Source organism: Aspergillus ruber, assembly GCF_000600275.1.
Source record: "Aspergillus ruber CBS 135680 unplaced genomic scaffold scaffold00022, whole genome shotgun sequence".
NCBI lineage: Eukaryota > Fungi > Ascomycota > Eurotiomycetes > Eurotiales > Aspergillaceae > Aspergillus > Aspergillus ruber.
The window spans coordinates 361,470-384,004 of NW_024467318.1; the positions used below are offsets into that span (position 1 = coordinate 361,470).

The 22,535-nt window shown below is 48.0% G+C and overlaps 11 protein-coding genes across 11 annotated transcripts; 7 read left to right on the forward strand and 4 right to left on the reverse strand.

The window, feature by feature from the left end:
• The first annotated feature begins 129 nt into the window (after window positions 1-129).
• On the forward strand, window positions 130-2,883 carry EURHEDRAFT_483140 (uncharacterized protein). Its single transcript, XM_040785528.1, has 7 exons — window positions 130-484; window positions 550-1,035; window positions 1,092-1,616; window positions 1,683-1,821; window positions 1,874-1,950; window positions 1,999-2,072; window positions 2,130-2,883. Exons 1-7 carry the CDS (start codon window positions 288-290, stop codon window positions 2,837-2,839), a joined length of 2,208 nt encoding a protein of 735 aa, XP_040637027.1. The 5' UTR covers window positions 130-287; the 3' UTR covers window positions 2,840-2,883.
• Window positions 2,884-2,888: 5 nt separating this feature from the next.
• On the forward strand, window positions 2,889-5,438 carry EURHEDRAFT_414559 (3-oxoacid CoA-transferase). The gene is made up of 9 exons (XM_040782465.1): window positions 2,889-3,366; window positions 3,425-3,709; window positions 3,769-3,955; window positions 4,007-4,308; window positions 4,361-4,440; window positions 4,496-4,527; window positions 4,583-4,700; window positions 4,759-4,980; window positions 5,040-5,438. The coding sequence occupies exons 1-9, from the start codon at window positions 3,075-3,077 to the stop codon at window positions 5,172-5,174; spliced, it is 1,653 nt and encodes a 550-aa protein (XP_040637028.1). The 5' UTR covers window positions 2,889-3,074; the 3' UTR covers window positions 5,175-5,438.
• On the reverse strand, window positions 5,089-6,278 carry EURHEDRAFT_414560 (uncharacterized protein). Its single transcript, XM_040782466.1, has 2 exons — window positions 6,064-6,278; window positions 5,089-6,004 (listed from the first exon to the last, which is right to left on the reverse strand). Exon 2 carries the CDS (start codon window positions 5,990-5,992, stop codon window positions 5,309-5,311), a length of 684 nt encoding a protein of 227 aa, XP_040637029.1. The 5' UTR covers window positions 5,993-6,004; window positions 6,064-6,278; the 3' UTR covers window positions 5,089-5,308.
• Window positions 6,279-6,721: 443 nt separating this feature from the next.
• EURHEDRAFT_460526 (putative MFS transporter) lies at window positions 6,722-8,582 on the forward strand (the record flags this gene model as incomplete). The annotated part of the gene is made up of 9 exons (XM_040784655.1): window positions 6,722-6,792; window positions 6,847-7,002; window positions 7,060-7,328; window positions 7,383-7,468; window positions 7,526-7,656; window positions 7,714-7,943; window positions 8,001-8,270; window positions 8,329-8,413; window positions 8,465-8,582. 9 exons carry the CDS (start codon window positions 6,722-6,724, stop codon window positions 8,580-8,582), a joined length of 1,416 nt encoding a protein of 471 aa, XP_040637030.1.
• A 571-nt stretch (window positions 8,583-9,153) lies between these two features.
• On the forward strand, window positions 9,154-10,958 carry EURHEDRAFT_404458 (acetyl-CoA synthetase-like protein; the record flags this gene model as incomplete). The annotated part of the gene is made up of 6 exons (XM_040780310.1): window positions 9,154-9,293; window positions 9,349-9,537; window positions 9,707-9,907; window positions 10,181-10,624; window positions 10,686-10,842; window positions 10,905-10,958. 6 exons carry the CDS (start codon window positions 9,154-9,156, stop codon window positions 10,956-10,958), a joined length of 1,185 nt encoding a protein of 394 aa, XP_040637031.1.
• A 2,685-nt stretch (window positions 10,959-13,643) lies between these two features.
• On the forward strand, window positions 13,644-15,851 carry EURHEDRAFT_460704 (alpha-n-arabinofuranosidase A; the record flags this gene model as incomplete). The annotated part of the gene is made up of 7 exons (XM_040784671.1): window positions 13,644-13,787; window positions 13,849-14,363; window positions 14,412-14,495; window positions 14,545-14,654; window positions 14,705-14,856; window positions 14,912-15,400; window positions 15,456-15,851. The coding sequence occupies 7 exons, from the start codon at window positions 13,644-13,646 to the stop codon at window positions 15,849-15,851; spliced, it is 1,890 nt and encodes a 629-aa protein (XP_040637032.1).
• A 47-nt stretch (window positions 15,852-15,898) lies between these two features.
• EURHEDRAFT_414564 (putative 2,3-diketo-5-methylthio-1-phosphopentane phosphatase) lies at window positions 15,899-17,256 on the reverse strand. Its single transcript, XM_040782467.1, has 4 exons — window positions 17,044-17,256; window positions 16,667-16,992; window positions 16,175-16,600; window positions 15,899-16,115 (listed from the first exon to the last, which is right to left on the reverse strand). The coding sequence occupies exons 1-4, from the start codon at window positions 17,096-17,098 to the stop codon at window positions 16,005-16,007; spliced, it is 918 nt and encodes a 305-aa protein (XP_040637033.1). The 5' UTR covers window positions 17,099-17,256; the 3' UTR covers window positions 15,899-16,004.
• A 447-nt stretch (window positions 17,257-17,703) lies between these two features.
• Window positions 17,704-18,390, reverse strand: EURHEDRAFT_460544 (putative flavoprotein; the record flags this gene model as incomplete). Its single annotated transcript, XM_040784656.1, has 1 exon — window positions 17,704-18,390. One exon carries the CDS (start codon window positions 18,388-18,390, stop codon window positions 17,704-17,706), a length of 687 nt encoding a protein of 228 aa, XP_040637034.1.
• An 891-nt stretch (window positions 18,391-19,281) lies between these two features.
• On the reverse strand, window positions 19,282-19,630 carry EURHEDRAFT_414567 (uncharacterized protein). Its single transcript, XM_040782468.1, has 2 exons — window positions 19,418-19,630; window positions 19,282-19,348 (listed from the first exon to the last, which is right to left on the reverse strand). The coding sequence occupies exons 1-2, from the start codon at window positions 19,580-19,582 to the stop codon at window positions 19,334-19,336; spliced, it is 180 nt and encodes a 59-aa protein (XP_040637035.1). The 5' UTR covers window positions 19,583-19,630; the 3' UTR covers window positions 19,282-19,333.
• A 70-nt stretch (window positions 19,631-19,700) lies between these two features.
• Window positions 19,701-21,485, forward strand: EURHEDRAFT_414568 (uncharacterized protein). The gene is made up of 2 exons (XM_040782469.1): window positions 19,701-20,467; window positions 20,517-21,485. The coding sequence occupies exons 1-2, from the start codon at window positions 19,932-19,934 to the stop codon at window positions 21,043-21,045; spliced, it is 1,065 nt and encodes a 354-aa protein (XP_040637036.1). The 5' UTR covers window positions 19,701-19,931; the 3' UTR covers window positions 21,046-21,485.
• A 2-nt stretch (window positions 21,486-21,487) lies between these two features.
• Window positions 21,488-22,426, forward strand: EURHEDRAFT_379410 (uncharacterized protein; the record flags this gene model as incomplete). Its single annotated transcript, XM_040779167.1, has 1 exon — window positions 21,488-22,426. The coding sequence occupies one exon, from the start codon at window positions 21,488-21,490 to the stop codon at window positions 22,424-22,426; it is 939 nt and encodes a 312-aa protein (XP_040637037.1).
• Window positions 22,427-22,535: the final 109 nt, after the last annotated feature.

A 22,535-nucleotide genomic window follows, 5' to 3' on the forward strand; every position in this document is an offset into this window, starting at 1 on the left:
ATTGATCAATTTTTTATATATAAAATATATTTTTATTCGGCTTATCTTTTTTTCTTCAACTTCTCCTCACTTGTCTAAACTGAATTGGAGGACTTTTTTTTTTTTTTTTGGGAAGATTAATTGCCGACAGCCCGGTGTATCTGACTCCTCGGCGATCGGTGCTTGAACAATATCGGACTTTTACCGCTTCACACTGTTACCATTTCTCGGACCAGGTTGTGTTCCGGACAATTGCATTGCATGGCGGCTTTTTCGCAATTGAAAAGCGTTATTTACACTTATGAGTAATGGAACATGTACGCACTGCGGTATCAAAACCCGGCAGGATCTCGCATGGAAAGCAGGCTGCATGTCTTAACTGCAGAAGAAGCAAGATCCGATGTAGCCGGGATCAGAATGGAATGCCTTGCGAGCGGTGCAAGCAATCCAATTTAGAGTGCATAGTCCCTACTCACCATGTGGGAAGGCAGAAAGGTGTCAAGAAGTGAGTACATCATATCCCTTACTGCCCACATACATGGTTACATGGTACTAATGTATGACGCCCAGTAAGCGTACAGGCCTGGAAAAGGCGCTATACCAAATAGAACAAGCCATCAAGCGCCCCAGAAGTGAAGACGTGGCTGCATCTGATGCTGCTCATAAGGTCATCTCAAGCCTACAAGATCTCCTAGGCAAGGCACAAGACCAGCAGCAAGTTTCGTATAGCGAAACCGATGACTTCTCAGAGAATCCAGATCAAACTCATAGTCTTCCTTCTCCTCGCGAGCAGGAAGATAGCCTGACTTTGGATGATGCGGAGAATCCTTTGCAGTTGCTCGCGAGAGCCTCTGATCTTCAACTATCACCAGCTGAGATGCCGAGAACTCATGTACTTTTACGGCAGCAACCAGCAACATCCCAGACTCACGACTATGATTCAGGCGCCAATTCATTTTTTGTTCCAGTGCGAGCCAGCCGGGATGTTGGTCCGGAATTGGATCCCATAGATCTGGGGCTTGTCACAGTGGAAGAAGCGGAATCGCTCTTTTCTTTGTATGTCCAAATCCAAATCTTGTTTCTCGCAAACTAACTGACCATTGCCGGTACAGCTTTTACCAGAACCTAGCGCATACTCGATGGGGCCTTGACCCTATAATCCACACAGTGTCGTTTGTACGCGCTCAGTCTGCGTTCCTTTTCACATCAATCCTGGCTGCAACTACTCTCTTCTTACCATCTGCTTCGGCTTTATCAAGAAGACTATTCAGACATTGTAGATCGCTGGCAAATACCATCATCATACAGCGTCACAGGTCAGTAGAGATAGTCTTGGCATTCATGGTCAATGTTCCCTGGATGGCCCCGGGAAACTGCCTAGGAGACGATGATGCTTGCGCCTATATTGCAATGGCTTTGACTGTGGCACTGGATTTGTCTCTCAACAAGATCGTTATTCCTTCTTCGTGCTTTGACAGTAGTCTTTTGAAAAGACTTGCCAAGGCTGATTGTATTGATGCGAAGAGAGCACTGCATATGGATGGTTTCGATGATGTGGATGCTAGATCTGAATGGGGTCGAAGATTACTGCGACGACGAGAGAGGGCGTGGATAGCATTGTTCGTTTTAGAACGAGGGTACGTATAAAGCATTGGAAAAGAGGGCTTTGGCAGTTTTGATTGACTCATTCTCATTGTTTACAGAGTATGCCTGGCCCGTGGGCGGAGTTATACTGTTCCCCCAACCACTCTTGTTGAGAATTGTGACCACTGGCACATTTCAGACATCGCGGACTCGCGAGACGGTCCCATGAATTCCATGACCGTCTTACGAAGAAACCTGGTAAGTAGTATCTATGGTTATCAAGAGCATTGATCTCATTATTTATCAACAGGATGAACTATTTAGAAAAGTCAAATCCAGCTGTGACAACTACCAAGTTGTCGATACGGGACCCGAGGCAGCTCAACTGTAAGTTTCCATTAACCAACCGCTAAACTGTTTTCTGATGATATACAGGATCAAGACAATGATCGAAAGTTTCTATGACCGTTGGTATGCAACATGGGCGCCGGCAATTGGAGAAGGTCAATGTGAGCAGACATTCTGGATTCCCGTATTACTATGTTTCAAAAACTGATATCCCCAAGCACTATCACTTCCACCATATGTTGACATTTTGGTCACCCATACTCGGTTATCGACCTACGCTGGTGTTATAAACCATCCCACAGCACCTATCGAAGTTAAGCGGTTTTTCCGCGCTGCTGCCCTTTCCTCTGCGCTGAATGTCCTACGGGCTGCTATTCAAGGCGAGGCGCGTCTCAAGTCGATGCCGAACAATACCGTCATTATGATCTCATTTGCTGCTTGTTCAGCGCTCAGCCTCAGTGTTACACCAGGTGACAGCAGGTCCAGCTTTGCCCCAAGCGTGCGAAATCTCATTGAAGAGACAGCAGGCGTGCTAGAGCGCATAGGAGCCACCCCTAGCCATCGCCATGGAGCTTCGGTCCTATATGGAAGATTCCTACGGGAACTGATCCGGCGTGTGCCTGTGGGATCGAGTTCTCATAACCAATTCGATCAACGGGAAACTATGGGATCCACGGAGGCGCTGCAGTCCATGTCGTCCTTGGATGGATATAATCCCATAGTTACAACTGCCCAACCATCAGCCTCGCCGTCTCTATTCTGGATGGAGCCTCTGCAGTTCTCTGCGATGTCTGACGACCAAATTATTGATGCAGTGAACCGAGCCGGTACATCATTTGGCACCACCGTCCCTGGTGTCCCATTTGATGATATGCTGCGATGGGACTGGCTGGATTTTGCCAACAATGACTCGGATTTCAATCTGTAAAAGCCATCTTTACAAGTTCCCCTGGCCTTTTTTTTTTTTTTTTTGCATCATGGGTCTCGGAGGAGGGGCGAACATGCGCCTCTGTCGGCGTTCAGAAATAGCCCCGAAGACCGACCATGCCGTCATCTCGCCATTTCGCATATTTAGCAGATTTCCTTTTTCGAATGATTTGGTTCCTGGAGTTTAGCCTTTAAAAGTTTACTATCTCAGAATAGGGGTGCAAGGAACATCAATCATGGCGACATTACGGGTTTCAGCATTGTCTCTATCACGGAGGTCGCTCTCCGTCTGTCGGCCCGGGCTGCAATTCGGAGTTCGCTGCACAGCAGGCTTGCGACCTTCATTCCAGCCCGGCACCATTGCCTGTGCAAAGCCATACTCAACCGTCCCAAGTGTGCGACAGCGACTGGCTCCAACAATTGAGCGCGGCGCTTCGAAACTGTTCAAGGATGCGGATGAGGCAGTCGCTGACCTGGAGAGCGGGTCTGTTATTCTGAGCTCAGGGTTTGGGCTTTGCGGTGTTGCTGGTATGTATGAGACAATTAATGGAAACACATAGGTGTAGCTAATGCTTATGGCTGTCAGAAACCCTCATCTCCGCTATATATCGTCGAGGACCAGAGAACTTGCACTCTTTAACCGCGATTTCGAACAACGCTGGCGCTCCCGGCAAAGGTGGACTTGCGACGCTCACGCAAACGGGCCAGGTTAACAAACTCATCCTCTCATACCTTGGCAACAACAAGCCTCTTGAGCAGAAGTATTTGACAGGGGAGATTTCCATTGAGCTGTGTCCGCAAGGCACGTTGGCGGAGCGGATGCGTGCAGGAGGTGCTGGAATTCCGGCGTTCTTCACTCCTACAGGAGCTCGTGAGTATACCGAAAATTGCGCTTCGCACATGACGGTATCTGATTCAATTGCGATTTAGACACTTTCCTCCAGGATGGACGGATTCCTGTTCGAATGGACGCTTCTGGAAAGGTGGTGGAGCACGGCAAGCCGCGCGAAACTAGAGAGTTCAATAACAAAACGTACTTGATGGAAACTGCAATCACGGGTGATGTTGCAATTCTCCGTGCATGGAAAGCAGATGAAGCTGGCAATTGTGTTTTCCGGTAAGTCTTGCACGCCCCTGTTATGAGTTCTAGAAATCTAAGTATGATCAGTTATACTACTAAGGCATTTGGTCCGATTATGGCCAAAGCAGCGGATATTACCATTGTGGAAGCGGAGAACATTGTCCCCGTCGGCTCGATCAACCCCAACAACGTTGACTTGCCAGGAATTTTCGTGAACAGGATTGTTCCTGCTACCGACCAAAAGAGTATTGAGATCAAGAAACTGCGCTCAGCTGAGAATGGGAGCGCGGTGAAATTAGAAAAGAATGTTGCTCTAACTCAGAGAAACCGGATTGCCAAGAGGGCCGCGAAGGAGCTCAAGCAGGGTTACTATGTTAACCTTGGTGTTGGTAAAAAGACATGCATCTTCAGTTTACACTGCTGCAGTCTAACACTCTATAGGTATCCCCACACTAGCTCCATCATTTTTACCGGAGAATGTCAAGGTTTGGGTTCAGTCCGAGAATGGTCTTCTGGGAATGGTAAGTCGGTTGGTGTTTGGCTATATCCATGCTCAATAGCTAAGAGAATGGCTAGGGACCGTACCCTATGGAGGATGAAGTGGATGCGTAAGTTATTGTTCCATTCTTGCAACTGTATATTTCTTCTAACCAATTTTTTTAGCGATATTATCAACGCTGGAAAAGAAACCGTCACCCTCGTTGATGGAGCCTCTACATTTGACAGCTCCGAGTCATTCGGTATGATTCGGGGTGGACACGTCGATGTGTCCATTCTTGGGGTTTGTTCATCTCTTCGTAGCTGGTGAAAAATGGATTTGGGCTAACAAGTTGTGACAGGCTCTGCAAGTTAGCGCAAAGGGTGACCTTGCCAACTACATGATCCCCGGAAAAGTATTCAAGGGCATGGGAGGTGCCATGGACCTGATATCGAACCCCGATCAAACTAAGATTGTGGTGGCAACCAGCCATACAGCCAAGGATGGCTCTCCAAAGGTCGTGGCAGATTGCACTCTGCCTTTGACCGGTGCGCACTGCGTTAGCACGATCATCACGGATCTGGTAAGTATAGGTTTGACAAGAAGCAAGAAGAATCAGACATGCTGACGAACAAAATCTAGTGCGTCTTACAAGTTGACCGGACTCAAGGGACGCTCTTGCTGACGGAGCTGGCCCCTGGTGTGGAGGTTGAGGAAGTCCGGAGCAAGACAGGTGCCGAGTTTACTGTCGCGGACCATTTGGAAGTCATGGAATAAGCAGTATAACATAGCAGTTCATGTTCATGGACATATATGATAGTGTATAAGACGATGTACATATGGGATATCCATCAGTTTATTTTGACTACAAAATACACAAGATCGCGTATATACAAAACAGTGCCTCTTATTTACAGCTTAAAGGTTCTGCCGGGCGCAAAATTCGTTTCCCCACCCTGGCTAATCGACTCGACAATCCGATCAACGCTGTTCAAAATCCAGGTATTACCCTCATCACTAGCCAACCACTTAGCCCCCTTCTCACCCTCAACATCATTCTCCCACGTTCCATCCTCAAGAGCCTTCCGCAGTCCAAACACATGCGACGTAACCTGCGGCCCAACACCCGTCTGCGCACGCAAACAAGCAACAGCCACAATGGAAGTCAACACTCTCCCGGCATTCGCTCCCGTTGACCTCCCCGCAGGATCCGACAATAACGCCCCATAGTTCCCATTTAAGATATGCACCGGCAAATCCGGATGTGCATCCGCAAGCTTTTCATACAACTTGTTCTCGAACGGCCGATAGATCGAGTCCCAGAGATCCCTTCCGCGCTCGCGAATCTCATTGATATTCTCGACCGTGGGCGTGCGGGTCGGGGTTTTCGAGAGCTTCGCGGCGACGGACTCGGGGAGGCCAGATTTGAAGGCGTTAAGACAGTTGATAGTGCGCGGAATACCGTTGAAACTGATGCATTTCAGGCCGATTTCGCGCATGAGTTCTGCGGTTGCTACACTTTCTTCGGCGGATTGCGAGGCCGAGGTTGCCTGGTTGAAGAGGATGCCGAGGGTGTCGGGGGAGTTCATGGTCATTGTGGCTGCTGTCTGCACCATTGTTCCATATGTTAGTTTTCGAGTAGGCTTTGTAAATGGAGGAAAAGATATGACCGACTGATAAAGCCACCCATGAAGGCTGCGAGACATTGTTGGATTCAGCATCCTGTTGTATCTTGTGAAAGACGGATTGAATGTTGCGCGGAGCAGGCACAGTACCCGGACGGGCACTGGGGCTGTTAATTAGCGCTTTAAGACTGTTCGATAATTTTGACATAATGAATTGCCTTCTGTCAATCCTCCCTCCGTATGGCTTCATGTTAAAAATACCAGAGAAGTGAGCGATTATATTTGCCTCGGCACCCAGAACTATACTCCGATCGGGAGATCTAAGAGCCGATGCCGAAACGCATTTATTACAGCGTAATGACCATATTTTACAACGATCGCCAAGCCTTTTGCCTAAGACCGAAAATCCGGGGGAATCCGGGGTACATACATTTGTTTTGTATTACTTATTGCTTAGCTTTAGCGGCTGTACCCCAGATGACACATGGTCGGACTGTGCGCACTTGCGGCAGTCGGCCGTAGAATTGGTGGCCGAGTTGACGGCAGAGTCAGGATGGGGTTTTTAGACAGCCGTGATGTGATCGGAATGCTCCCTTCATATTGCTTTCTTTTTCAGGTTTGATTTCAACATTAATGAAACCAGCAAGCATGGATACTGCTGGTATTGACGATAAGAAGCTGGACAGCTCGCACATGTCAATGGACTCAGTGCAGGGCCTGGCTTACCAGCAGAAGCTGGCTCGGCGGATTTTATTCAAGCTGGATGTAAGGTGAGATAAATCATGATAGAGTTGCTTCGTACAAGACGGCTAATGACTGTGTAGAATACTCCCCATTCTAGCACTGCTCTTCCTTCTCTCCTTCTTGGACCGCACGAATGTCGGGAACGCAAAGATTATCGGCCTCGAGGAAGACATTGGAATCGCGGATCATCAATATGATATTGGTCTGGCAGTATACTACCTCACCTATGTCCTCAGGTAAGCTGGAAGACTCCAGGCACTTGTTGCGCTTTACTGACTGTATCTTGTTGATAGCGAACTCCCAAGTAATCTCATCCTCAAGAAAGCATCCCCAAGGATCTGGCTACCTCTGATCACAGCATTATGGGGCGTGATGACATTGTGCCTGGGCTTCGTACGCAACTTTGCCGGCTTTGTTGCTGTACGCTGCTTGCTTGGTGTTTTTGAAGGCGGATTACTGCCTGGGATGGTATTGTATTTGTCCTTCTTTTACCGACGAAGTGATTTGGCCTTGCGTATTGGTCTTTTTTACACAGCAGCATCGTTATCTGGTGCTTTTGGAGGTAATTAAAACCTTATTCCTCCTAAATTGGCTTATACTAAGCTGATAATAACAGGTCTTTTGGCCCGCGGGCTGGCTGAAATTGGCCCTCGAGGAAACCTGGAAGGTTGGCGTTGGATTTTCATCATTGAAGGATTATTGGTATGTATTTACAGCGCAATCGAAAGATTCACTCTAACCAGGAACTTTGACATTCAGACAGTCACATGTGCTGCTCTTACTTATTTTGGCCTCCCAAACAACCCCACGACAGCACCATTCTTGACACTTGAGGAACGTGAGTTTGTTCGTGAGCGACTGTCAGGTGATAATCCATGTGCGCCAGCAGGGTAAGCCCTCTTTCATCGGTCTGTATTAGAGATGGAGTTGGACGTGCTGAAATGAAGTAGCACCATAGAAAGTGAACAAGAGAGCTTCCAATGGTCCGAAGTACGCAGAGGTATTCTGGATCCTCGGATGTGGCTCTCTGCAGCAGCGTATTTCTCTCTGCTATCTGGGATGTATTCCTTTGGGTTGTTTCTCCCAACAATCATCAATGACAGTGGCTACGCAGCAAATGCGGACCAAGTGCAGTTGTGGTCCGTGATTCCGTATGCAGTAGCAGCAGTCTTCACTGGTAAAAGCTCCCTTTTTCGAAGCTAGAAACCAGAAAACCTGTCTAACGCATGACCAGTGATGGTGGCTTTCATTTCTGATCGGCTGCAACTTCGAGGCACCCTCATGCTCGTCACAATGCCACTAGCAATCGCGGGCTATGCAGCAATTGCTAATGTCCATGGCGCACGCGTAAAGTATGGAATGACCTTTATCATGGCCATGGGAATGTATGGCAGTATCCCATGCATTTTGGTGTGGAATTCCAATAACTCTGCCGGACACTACAAGCGGGCTACTACCTCTGCGATGCAGTTAACTATCGCGAATTGTGGTGGATTCGTGGCGAGTAGGGCATTCTCATTCCTTCTTTTTTTGAGAACCATGCGTTGACTATTGTCCGTCAGCATTTATCTATCCTAGCAAAGACAAACCGCAGTATCACCGGGGCCATACAGTCGTTCTTGGTCTTCTTGTGTTCTCATGGTTCATGTGAGTTGAAGCAGTCGGTACTCCCAGGTATGGGCTAACATCTTTTAATAGGATTCTTTTAAATGTCCTATATTGCGCCAAAATCAATCGAGATAAAAAGCGGGGGAAATATGCCCAGTTTTCTGGGTACAACGATGACAGAAATCCGGACTTCAAGCTGGTCTTGTAGTAGTAGACATTGTTTTTCGATTTGGTTTTTCGGGATGTCTATTTATGACGATAACGATATTAGTCCATGTGTGGCGTTGCTCTGTTCTCCTGGTCGACAATTTGAAAACTCTATCTCATGAAGGCGCATTTCTCCTTAATTTTGCTCGTTTCCTAAGATCTACAGGTGGGCAGTGGATGACACGATTCAAATGTTTGGATATGTGGACTGAGATTCGCCGTGGAGCTGAGATAGTGCTCTACCAAGGCCAATTGCGAATCATATCCACATAGGCTTTGATTTTCCGATCAATAGTGGTCAGAAAAAAAAATGGCGAAAAGAGCTTGACCCACTGTCCAGATATAGAAAATGTACGGTCTACTTGTCGTCCTTGTTTTCGCGTTGCAAGTAGGTAGTTATCAATGACTCGCGATGTTGTTATATGACCAAGTTTTCCCACAGTAGAAGGGAATTCATTTAAGCATATCAGGGCCACTCAAAATGCAAAAGTAAAATGACCATCTTCTGATCAAAAGTCCAAATTCCTGTCCCATATCTTCGACTTGCCCTATCCATACCACGCCCCGAGTCAATGAGACCCAATGACTATCTCTTGCAATCAGCTCAAGGCCCCGAATGTTCTGGGTACACGTTTAGTAAGATCAAAGATGCCGCGGAGCGTGTAGGCTGCGGCCTCAATCGCTTGGGAGCGCAAGCCAAAAACGTCACCATGTACGGAAATCCTAGCTTCCACTTCCCTATAGAATTCTTGGCATCCTCGCAACAGGGCATCATATACACTTCCACCAACCCAACCGCCATCCGGACTGGCTTTTTACCTGGAGAAATTGGATTCTGCTTTTGTGCTGTTCGCGCCTTCGATGCTTGATGAAGTTCGAAATGTCGCAAAGGAGTTGAATATTCCTACAGCTCGTCTGTTTGTGGTTGATGATAGTCGTGCTCGAAAATGTACACCGTATGGGATTCGTCATTGGAGCTATCTTCTGAACGCCCCTGAGGGTGGTTCATATCAATGGCCGTGATTGTCGGCACAGGGGTCGAAAGGGACTACGGCTGTGCTTTTTCAGACTTCAAGGTTAGATGGGTTTTCCCTTTCGTTACTGTATAAACTAACGCATGTACAGGACGACGGGTGTCTCCAAGCTAGTGCAAAGAACACACAATGGTCCCGTCGGAAGCATCGAACAGAAACTACACTGGTTCAACTTCCGTTTACAGAGCAAAGAAGTAATGTACTCTGGCCTCAAATTCTGCGGCATGGGATACATTGTTTCCGGTCTGCTAGCTCCTCTAAAAGGCCGGTTCAAGGCCGTCGTCCTCCCCAAGTATGAGACGCAATGTCCTCCACCTCGTGAACAAGTTTCGACCAACTCGATTGACGTTGGCCAAATCTGCCACCCAAGAGTTGGTTAAGTATGAAGGACAAGCAGACTTTTCCTGCCTTGCGAACTTCATGACGAGTGGTTGTCATATGTTATATGAGTTGATTGCGCCGTGGAAGAATCGACACAATGTTCCTGTATACAATTCTTACGGGATGAGCGAGTGAAATTGCTGTATACAGACTCTTTGAATCCATGTGACTGACTTTAGTTTAGAGGAAGTGTATACATCAGCCCTGATCCAGCTGAGCCTGTCACAGACACCACTATAGGGAAGCTTCAGCCGAATGTCGAGGCAATAGTGGTGAACCAGCAAGGCCAGCGCCTGGGGACAAAACAGTCCGGGGGAATCTTGTTCAGACCTCCATTTAATATGACGTCGGAAGGCTACTACAAGGACCCGGAGACCACAGCCGCGACTTTGACACAAGATGGATGGCTGAAAACTGCGGACATGGGCTGGGTGGATGATGAGGGTCATTGGTATATCGTTGGTTGTACCAAGATATGTATTCCGCTTCTATCAGCTGGAATACCCTTTGCTGAAACGACCCAGGATCAACTCAGGAAAGACGAGAATAATATATTCGCGTTTGAAATTGAATCGAGTCTCTGGCGCCATCCAGAAACCGCAGACGCTAGCGTCATTCCAGTCAGCCTGTAAGTCTCAGTATTAACGCCTGTGATAGCTTGAGTCTCACCCAACATTGTTGTACAAAAGTCACGACGAAGAGCTCGTACCACGAGCCTATCTTGTCAAAGAACCCGGAAGCAATCTTACTATCGAGGTGCTCTTGGATTGGATGGATAAGGAATGCTCGCCTATGAACAAGCTTCATGGTGGTGTCGCATTTGTCAACCGAATCCCGATTACAGATGTAAGCTTCTTAATTGAGTTCCATTGACTCCTGATAATCTGGTATAAGTCGGACATACTAAGGTTGATCGCAAGTTGTTGAGTAATATGGAGAAGAGAGATTTGAAACTGGAGTGACAAAGCCATCTAGACCGACACAGTGATGAACATTTCAAGCAGGAGATGTTACATTATGCCTGATGGACTGTTGTGAAAGGAAACGATGCCTAGGGGGTTTCAGGGCATGATGGCTGCTAGCTCCTTGATGATATGAGTGCTGCATAGATTAATTCGAAATAAGCTTGTATTTAGTGTATGAGGGAACAAGCGAATTGCTCAAAAGTCGTTAGTAATTATCAATGAGTCCCGGCTGTTGTATGTTTTCTTTTGTAAGTGAGTTTAAATTTGGCTGCCTTTAATGATATATCGATACTACCTTCTCGATTCGGTGTAGTAATTTGTTAACTCCGAGTGAACATTCAATCAAAGCTCGTCCATCGCCCCCATAAATGCGTGTCCTTGATCGGCAGCAGTTCAATCCTACACAATCTTCGAGCTAGGAGGTTTTGTGACATGATTTCAATAGTTTCCCACTGCTTAGCCATTCTGGATTCCAACGAAGAACTTCAAAGACTGGATATCTTCAACGTATCAGCTAGGATGAGAGAGACTGTCTTTTAACCCATCAGAACTTTCTAGGGATGGGCATGCGCAAGGGCTGCGATGACAGAAAACTGATAGCCGATGGTTGTGTCCACACTGAGAATGCTGTTATTAATTGATTTCTGGCTGTACAAGCCATTCTCCGAGTAGCACGAGGTCATGAAGACCATAACCTCTAAACCATTAGAAGTACGTGTCTGACGGCTCCCATGTGCAACATTAGATGTAAACGCCATAAATCTCCATATAGCCGTGTCCAAAAATGAGAACTACGGCGTTCATTCAACCGGAGACCAACGTTTTCTGCTCACCCAATTTTTCATAAGAAACTATAACTCGCAGATTGTCCAACTGTCAGATGTGTGTAAAGCATGTTCATTCAACACCACCTTTCACTCTTTTCTGGGGTCACCGTGAGTGCATTCTCGTATTTTCTCAACAAGTGCTCATTATGACTGTTCCATAGAATATCAGCCGCACTCAACATCGTTGATCATGTTGGGGCAAACATACTTGTCCGAGACAAGAAGGTGGAATAGATGAAAGTCGCTAAAGGACCATTGGGCAGGTGAGGCAAAATTTCAGGTATCTGGGATGCACATGTTTCTGAATACCATAGAGACAGATATGGTTGAAAAGAGAGAAAGAAATAGAAGGAAGAGTAATAAAATTCGTTCAATTAGGCATATCTAACGGTTTACGGGCTCTCCTTGGCTCTAAAGAATACAGCTGGGTGAATTAAGAAAACTATCGGGGTCGATACTATTTTCGGATCGTTCTCCTCGATGCTTGATCAGTGGCTGGCTTGATGATATTTCCCAACGGGCCCTTCATAGGTTTTTAATCCTACTATACTTGGCTGTATCGGGTTCTTAGCCAGAGAAGGGGACGCCTCCTGGAAGAAACCCATATGGATACACAGTTCCTGTAGCCTGTAATTGCTCGACAGAGTCCCGACAGTCCCTCCATAGCCTGTCATTGCTGGAGGCTGATGTCGCATCTGCATACACACTTTGTCATAAAATAACTAACTACAGTCGAACCCCGGTGGGATGGTATTCGTTAAGCCGATATTCGCGCTTAACCGGTACTATTCGCCTGTATCGATTCTCATTTTGCCATATAAAATACCCCCAGTAAGACAATATTTGCGTTTAAACGACAGTAGCAGCTGGATAGAATGTATCATCTTAATGAGGTTTGACTGTAGTTAGTTAACCAGATCGAGTCTTTCATGCCTTATAACCAAGGCAGAGTTATGGCTAATTAACTATTTATCTGATATTGAAGTGGAAAAGAATTGCCCGAATGGCATAACTACCTATGTACTACTATGTGCAGTCTCGGGCCCCGCGATCTCTCTATCTTGGCCTCATCGCCGATTTTGCCTCGGCCACCCACACTACTACGTACAACCATACGGAGAATATCCGGAGCAAATGAGGGGAAAGGACATTTAGGTCTCAGTTGAGCGATATTAATGCAAACCTTGGCAATAACGGCTGTGACCGGCCTCACCGTTACCTTACGATTTGCTTCTCCATACTATGTACTTATGATTTATGCCATAACCAACAGCAAGATCATCATGGTATGATCCTTGAAAAGACCGAACAACCCACATATTCTTGGCCTAATCAAGGATACAAATACAGGCGCCCCAATACATAGCACGATTTCCGCTATATCGGCCCATCCCGAAATGTCCCACCGCGTGATGATCAGTGCTGAGAATCTCGGGAACCGTATTCGAGTACTCCGTACAGGATACAGGATGGACAGGAACCTTTTGCGGGGTCCCCGGTTAATTAAAGAGCTGGAGTTTGTCTTCTTCTCGCCGAAGAATTTCCAGTTGGCTCGCCCCTGTCTCTCGCTTCGCGGGGATCCCGCGTGAGTATGCAGAGAACCAGCATACCAAGACCGTCAGCCCACTCACTCGGCCAGTCGGTTGAATTGGTTGCTTCTGCAGGCTGAACGGAGAGTCAATATTCCCTCTCTGTAAGCATGGTATGTGGGCATAAGCTATGATCTATCGGTTGAAATCGAAGCTCTGTTGTTTCTATCAACGACCACTCGCCGGTTAATTGTTGAAGTCTCAACTATAAAAGGAGTGGCTAGGCCAGTCTCGAATTGTGCATACGTCAAGCCAGAAATCACACGATGGTCGCCTTCTCGACTCTCTCGGGCCTTAGTGCCCTTTCCTTGTTGTTCTCCCTGGTCCAAAAAGTTCATGGTGTGTCGTTGGAGGTCTCCACCGAGGGTGGTAACTCATCTAGTCCTCTCCTCTATGGATTCATGTTTGAGGTAGGTTCATATTATTCAACACTTAAGTCACGGAAGATGGTTCTCACAGTACGCCGGATAGGATATTAACTATTCAAACGATGGAGGCATCTACGGCCAGCTGCTTCAAAACAACGGGCTACAGGGCAGCTCGCCCAACCTGACTGCATGGGCAAGCGTGGGAGATGCCACGATCTCCGTAGATGCAGAAAACCCTTTGACATCTGCGATTCCCCACAGCTTGAGACTGGATGTCCCCGAGGGCACCACGGGCCAGGTTGGATTCACCAACGAGGGTTACTGGGGTATCCCCGTGGATGGCAGCACATTCCAGAGTTACTTCTGGATCAAAGGAGACTTTTCCAACAATGTCACTATTCGTCTGGTCGGTACTAACAGTGGCACGGAATATGCATCAACATCCGTCGAAGTGTCATCAAATGCGGATGAATTCACCTATATCACTACTTCGTTTCCTACGACCAAGGCTCCAGATGGAGATGTTCTGTATGAGCTGACTGTGGACGGCGAGTTGGTTGCTGGAAGGTCGCTCAATTTTGGTCTTCTCCAGCTTTTCCCGGAGACCTACAAGTCAAGGTTTGTGTACTGAGCATTATCATTTCGATATACCTAACAAATCTTTAGGTATAATGGACTGAAACCCCAGTTGGCCAACGCTCTGGAATCCATCAAGGGATCTTTCCTGCGATTCCCTGGTGGTAACAACCTGTGTGTACCCCTAAAAATGTGGCTTACCATGGAAGCTAATGGTTGATAGGGAGGGAGACACCGAGGAAACACGGTGGAAATGGAATGAGACCATCGGTCCTGTAGAGGACCGTCCAGGACACCAAGGAACCTGGACTTACTACAACACGGACGGATTAGGTATGTTCCCAATTGAATCCAGGCGACAATACGCCTCTGACACGCAATAGGCCTCATGGAATATTTCTACTGGTGCGAAGATTTGAATTTGACTCCCGTTCTGGGGGTGTGGGCTGGCTTTGCTCTTGAATCAGGAGGCAACACTCCCTTCACTGGCGATGCGCTGCAGCCTTATATCGATGATACCCTGAATGAGTTGGAGGTATGTTTCGTGTGTTTCGATTCGCACGGAGCGTAACAAGGCTAACTATATTTAGTTCATCCTGGGAGACTCCAGCACCACATACGGCTCCCTCCGGGCAACCTACGGCCACGAAGAACCCTTTGACGTCACCTTAGTGGAGATCGGCAATGAGGACAACCTGGGTGGAGGCTGCGAGAGCTATGCGGAACGATTCACTGCCTTCTACGACGCAATCCATGCAGCCTATCCCGATCTCATCCTCATCGCCAGCACAGACAATGCTTCTTGCCTTCCTAGCACCTTGCCTGAAGGCGCATGGCTGGACTTTCACGACTATAATACGGCCGACGGACTCGTAAGCGAGTTCAATCTGTTTGATAACAAGGATCGGTCGGTGCCGTATTTCATTGGCGAGTACTCTCGATGGGAGATCGAATGGCCCTCTATAAAGAACTCCGTCGCGGAAGCAGTGTATATGATAGGATTGGAGAGGAATAGCGATGTGGTGAAGATGGCGGCTTACGCGCCGCTGCTGCAGCTGGTTAATTCAACGCAATGGACGGTATGTGATACTTAAGTACTAGCGAGTAAGGCATGGCAAACTAACAACGATATAGCCCGACCTAATCCCCTTCACACAGAACCCGACAAACATGATCATCGAAACAGTCAGCTACTACGTCCAGCAAATGTTCTCCGTTAACCGAGGCGATACCATAAAAGAGGTTACTTCCGACTCCGCATTTGGTCCCGTTTACTGGGTGGCTTCCAGCGCTGGAGACAATTACTATGTCAAGCTGGCCAACTACGGCTCTGAGACGCAGGATGTGGTCGTCTCAATCCCAGGATTGAGCAGTGGAAAGTTGACCGTGCTCGCGGACAATGACCCTGAGGCATCTAACACGGATACTCAGACTCTTGTTACTCCTTCTGAGAAGGATGTGACTGGCGAAGATGGATCGTTTAGCTTTACTTTGCCGGCATGGTCGGTTGCGGTTCTTGCTGCCAACTAGGCATGTATGAGGTTCTTGTTGAGTTTAAATGAAAGAGTAAATGTTCAATTACCAAAGGTATAACAGATGTAACTGATATTCTACACTATGTACATTGAAAATAGTCTCGCATCTATACATAACATCTCATCTCATGACGCCAGCATCATGAAACTATACGGAACCATCCTGAGGAACTGCCTTGGGCTGGTAGTTGGAAAAGGCTTCGGGCCACAAGAACATTTTTTCTTCGTTGGACGGAGTAGCAGCCACAAATTTCGGCATCTAGAAACGTCAGCGCCTCACCTAAACAGAAAATCGTATATAAGAGGGAAAGAACATACAGCCTGCTTGCTTGAAATCCGACGCCACATGTTGGCACGAGGGTTGAACCGTGCGGGGATTCCAGTGCCACCAGTCTTCTCGAGGTCCTCCTTCATGATATGCTGGACTTCTTTCTTGATATCCGCGAATGTTTCGAACGGGATATACGGAATCTGGTTGTGATTGCAGTATTCCTCGAGCTTCAAGCCCTTCCGCGCAAACAAGATATCCGCTTCCCGGGCAGCCGTGAGATCCGAGACACCGTCGCCGATGAAGATGATAAGTGGGATTTCTCCCTCGACGCAAGCTCCCGCGGCTTCAGCGCGACCTTGATTAACAGAGAGGGCCTTGTCATGTCCTAGTTCTGTCTCATGCAACCAGATAGGTTTCCAGGGCGTAGAACCGTCGATATCAGCGTCGTTCGCCACGATGTTGATATTAGAAGACTGCACAAATTTTTTTTTAGCAATCGACATCGCCATCACATCCAAACAGAGCAAATATAGACTCACCTCCTGCGCCCCCAAAAACGCATCCAACACCTTCCTAAGAATAGGCCTCAACCCGGCACTAATAACATTAAACGAGATATTATTCTCCATGCAGAACTCATGAAACTCCTTGAACTTCGGATCCATGGACATATTATTCTTCATGGTATCGAAGCCATCTTCGATAGGGATAGTCAAAGACCCCCACATATCCTCCGAGGCCTCACGGAAGGAGCGCTCGCCAGTTTTGATCTGTTCCTGGATCTTTTTGAGAAATTCGTTGCCGCCGCCTAGATTGGAGACTAGGACGTGGCCGGTATCTTGCATGAAGATTGTGCCATCGAAGTCTGTGCTTATTAGTATTAAAATATCAATGCGCCACAAAAGGGAATGCGTACCTGAGAAGATATTAATCTTTCTCGTAGGATTCTCGGGGTTCGTCTGGTTCGGCATGATGAATGGTAGTTGTATATGCTGAAGCACAGCTTAATGATGCTAAATGATGGAGAATGAAAGAAATGGAAAATCAAAGGAAAGACAGGCACTGAAATACGTGGACGCACCAGACCCAAAGGCCGGATTCGTCCATGACGTTAACGGGGAACACTCAGATTCCTTTTTACCGAATTGGGGAACGATGATGCCATTCGTGGGGCGACAGCCAGAACCGGATTTCGGGCTGATATCATATTCCCCGGCCGATCGCGGGGCGCAGGAACGGATCGGCATGCCGAGTTTAGATACATTTAGATGCAGTGTGTAGTAGAATACTGTACAGAATAGTGTATTAGAAGTAGGCTGAGCTGCTCGGTAGACTGTCTTGATATCATGGAGACGGGTGTCATAGTATGGAGTACATGTCATGCATTGTGCATAGTCAGTCTGATGTCTATCCTAAAACTACTACTATTGTACATACAGTGATGCAAACCGTCCCTTGCACTCAGAGGGGAAAGGGAAGTTATAAATAAAGTACAAGGCACACACGGCAGTGGACCACTCCGCAACGGCTTACCCACATGGTGACTGAGGTTATTTGAATATTTCAGATAGACGAATCAAACAGCGTCCGTGCTAATGAGATTCCTCCGATGATATACTCTAGAAAACTCAAGCCGTTCCTCAATCACACTAGCGACTTTCTTCCACTCGCACATACCACCCTGTCCAGTATCGCCACACGCCAGCGTCTTCGACTGCGCCGGCAGAATCTCCACCCACCACCACTCATTCTCAAGAATCGATAGTTGCTTGGAAGTCAACGGATGTGTCCACATCATGCTATTCATCGCAGGCGCCACAAGGATCGGCGGCCCCTTTGACTCCGGGGTACCAGTATCCCAAGCCCGGATCACCGTGGTCAAAAGATCATCGCACAGACCCCCTGTCATCTTTGCTAGCACATTTGCAGACAGCGGCACAATCGCAAGCAAGTGAGCCCAGCGCCGCAGCTCTATATGCAAGATACTGGCCTCTCTCGTCCACGGCACCGCCCACTCATCTTCATCTCGGTAAACGCCATCGACATTAGGGAGGGAGGATAAAGACTCGACGGTAGGCTGTTCGGGGGACTGTCCGGCGAGAAAGTGAGCTGCGGATTTAGTGAGAATGACGCGAATGGAGAGGTTGGGATGCCTTTCGAACGAGGAGATAATGAGGGGAAGTTTGATTGTGGCTACCGAGCCAGTTGCAGCGAGTAGAAGATGGGTTCTCCCATCATTGATGGAGGCAGCGACTTCAGCCATTTTCACTCTTTTGTTTCTAATGAGAGCTTTGACGAAGCTGGTGAACAATGGTGGGATGAGGTCATCGCGGAACAACAATAATCCGAACATTGCCTTTTTCGGAGTGGTGTTGTTGCAATCGCATCCCAAATTCTGTTGCTCTTCCTATAATGATAATTATTATATATACAAGGCAATCGCACAAAGGTAGCAATTAGCCCTGGGAATTGTCCCAAGCTCAGACACAGCAGCCGGCGGTTGACCCAGCATACCAAACCGAGGTACTGGGATGAACACAGAGGATGTCGAGGAGGAAGTGTAAATGGAAATCCAAGGAGACTATTCCAATAGCTACGACGACGATTATGACGGTGAAAACTCATAGGAAGCAATTGTGGTAATTCGTTCGCTGCTCGTTTTGGCCGGGCTGGTGCTTACGTCGCTGGCCATTTGGGCGGCGAGTTTTGAGAATGTCCCTGATGTTCAGGCAAGGCTTGGAACCAGTGGATTAGTGGCGGATCTATTCGAGGAGCAAAAGATGCAGAGGGAGGTTGAGAATGTCGATGGGCTATTTCAAGAGTATTTCGGGAAGGCGCGAAGGTGAGTCGCCATAGAGGTGGATGAGATGGGGTGGTATAGTTATACCATCGGGGAAGAGACAGACTCCCAGTCCGGCAGTGGGCTCCTCAATCGAAATGATCATTGAGGTCCCTTGATATTCGGAAACAAGGAATGCCGATTTACATCGGAACTTAGTCCGATTCTTGCCTTGAGCACGCTGAACTGGCGTTTTGAGAGCATCTTTTTGAGTTCCAATACCAAATCTGATGAGTCAGTCAATAACGACGCGGGCGATACGGCGACAAATCCATGCATATCACTTGGAATGCACTCACACCGTATGATATGGGTTTCGGTTCTTTTTAACCATTGCTGGTTGATCCGCCAGCCTATCTTCCAAGGTTCATTTGGGTTCGGGCTACGGAACAACACCATGGTCAGAAGGAGAATACTCATGAGCAAAGGAGTCCAGGCTTGATCATTTTACCTTGTACCGGAAGCCTCTCTGACTCTTGTGTTTTGCATCTAGAATGAAAGCACCGATTCTTGCTCCCGTGAGTACGAACGTCTGTAGCGCGAATATGCAGAAAGACACTGCGAGTAGCTCAGATGCCACGTGACTGCTCACTGAGCAGGCCCTGAGCACCCTCATTCAAAACCGCGGCGTCCAGAGAGGAAAGTCACGGTCGCTCTAGAAAAACAGGTACGTATAGGTGCGCATATATAGACAAGTGCATACGCCTATGCAATCCAATGGGTTAATTTATTGGCAGTCCCCCGTATTCAAGAATAGCACACTTTATATGAAGCAAGGTTCAACCGTTCGGAGTAACGGACCTCGATCCACAGCCCCTGTCGATCCAGCTTAAAAAACAGTGCCTGAAAGGCAAAGACTGAAAACAAACAAACATCTTTAGGAGAAGATCCTCAACTTTGTTCGAATCTGACAGTTAACGGCTGGTTCGAAAGCTCCGCTTTAATCTCTCAATCTCAATCTCGAAATGCCACAGTTCTTTCAACGCTTTCGTCGGAGGCCTAAGGGCCAGGATGGCCCAACAGACCTGCCCCTCATCCTCAGCAAGACGGGTATCGATTATGACACCTGCAACTCCAACGCCTCCCTACGTGACTACCGCGATCACACGGCGATGCCCCTCCCGCAACCACGACGCCCACTGACCCCGCCGCCAGAATCCGCGGACCCCGAGGAAAGCCCGGACGCTGTCAACACTCAGACTCAGAGCGCATTGTTTGCACGGTTACCCCGGAATATCCGGGAACGAATCTATATTGAGCTATTCGGGGAGAGGGCGGTCCATGTGGAGTATGATTTTGGGTTTGCGCCTGGATACCGGGGAAGAGAGAAGAAGCCACCGGATCAATGGCGGTGGTGGCATCGGGTGTGCGAGGAAGAGGACGCCAAACCGGGGGATTTGTGTCGGTCGGATGATTTGGACGATTTGAAGAGAAAGGGGAAACGAGAGCTGCTGAAGTATAAGCTTAAGGGGGTCGAGTGGTTGCGAACGTGTCGTCTTGGGTGAGTATTAAATGCAACGGTGGTAACAACCGGGAGCTAATGGGAACAGGTATCTAGAAGCTCTCCCGATCCTCTACGGAACGAATACCTTCCTTGTCGCATCGGCCGTGAAACTATGCAGATTCCCCAAGGTCATCGTTCCATCGCACCTCACCGCCATCACATCGCTCGACATCCTTCACATAGCCAAAGCATCAACCCCGTCCACAATGTCAGATGCCGACTGGTCAATGTACAATACTGTCTTCCGGACGCTCCGATTGTCGTATAGTGGAGTGCAACGTCTCCGTGTGGTCATCTATATCCTCAATAAGCCCTGCACACCACGCGCCGGGAGTGTCCCTGAACACCTGGAGGAGGCGTGGTTCCGACCGTGGCAGGATCTTGCAACGAGTCGCACGTGGGAGAAGCTGGAAATTGGTATACAAGCGAGCTGGTTCAAGGATTTCTCCGAGGGTTCAGAGAGATGGGCAAAGAGAGTTGGGCGGCAGGATGCGAGATATACACTTGTGCAGGTGGAGGACTTTACGACCTGGGATGGGAAGTTGTCTGACGTTTGGAACACGCCTTATCTGTAGTCCTCTGGGACCTGACAGGGCTCCATGCAAGGATGTGCCATCTTGCTAGTGTTCAGGCTCTACGCTTTGTCCAGACCATAGACAATGCTATGGATAAGAGTCTCAACGAAAGGAGTTAATCCCATGGGAGAGGGCAGAATCATTGCATTTTCCATTTATTTCATGGAATCATCCGTGATACCTCTTTGTGACTGAGCCGGCTCTTTGTCTATCTGATGTTTACCGAGCCTTACCATCAACGGATGAACTGCTTCTTTGTACATACAATGGCATCAACAATGCTTTGGTAGCGGATAATACAATGCTATCCTGAGACATCGTATTCATCGCATAGAAAAAGCTCCTATCGTCCATCGCAATTCTCACCATGCTTCCCACCACTTTCTAACTCAATAGATCCCAATCCCTCCCTTCAATCCAACCAATCTACTACACAAACACGATGGACGTCAGCTTCTTCGAAGAATCCCCTCGCCTCAAATCCAATCAAATCCTCCGCCAAGTGCAAAGCATCCACACCGTGAGCGAGGACCTTATCACCAAACTTCAAACAACCCTAGGCGAGGGTAAGTTCGTGGTCGACAAGTTTAAAGTGCGTCCCCAGGAATGGCACGACTGGTACAAGTCCAATCCCCGTTTGCATGACATTGTCGAATACGACTCTCTCAAACAGTACATGATCATCAAGGGCAAGCCGGGTCCATTGCACGATGCAGTCACCGCAACGTTCAAGAAATTCTTTGACGATCTACAGGACCTCATGTACGGACTCAACAGACACCAAGCCCCCTCCAAGTCAATCCAAGAAGTCCCCTTTCTAGCCCTAGAAATCGGCATCTGCGAATCCACCAACAAACTCCTCCAAAACGCAGAACACCTCCTCACGCGCACTACAAACAAGAAAAACACCGTGATAGTCGTCGACATCCAGGAACGCCGCCCGCCCCCGATCCGCAGCTTCAAGCAATTCGATCTTTCGGCGGACAACATCAAGACCTTAGAATTGCCACAGGTCACCGATGCTATCACGAAATGGTACCAGCGCAGCAAGAACCCGCTCGTTGGAGAGTTTAGCGTTGGTGTGTACTTTTGTTACCCGGAGGGTGAGATTGTTACTGTCTATAAGGGTGATTTACCGACGACTAGCCTCGATAGCATTGGAAAAGTCAGGAAGCCAATCGGCAACGCGGCAGCCATCCCATATGGCAGACTTCTGCCCGCGCTGCAGACGAAGCGCAAGATTATGTTTCCAGTGCCTGTGGATGAGTTGCTGGGAGAGTTGCAAAAGACGCTTACTTTGGTGTTGCCGCATTATCGGGCTGAGCGGAAGGCGTTGGAGTTGAAGAAGAGGTTCGCGAAGAGGAGGGTTAGTAAAGTTTGACCAGGTAAGTGCTGGGTTGATAGGAAGTCATTCAAATTTGTACCATTGTCAATGTTATATCTACTATATAAGCCTCTTCAGGCAAAAGTTGAAATCAAGGGTATTGCTA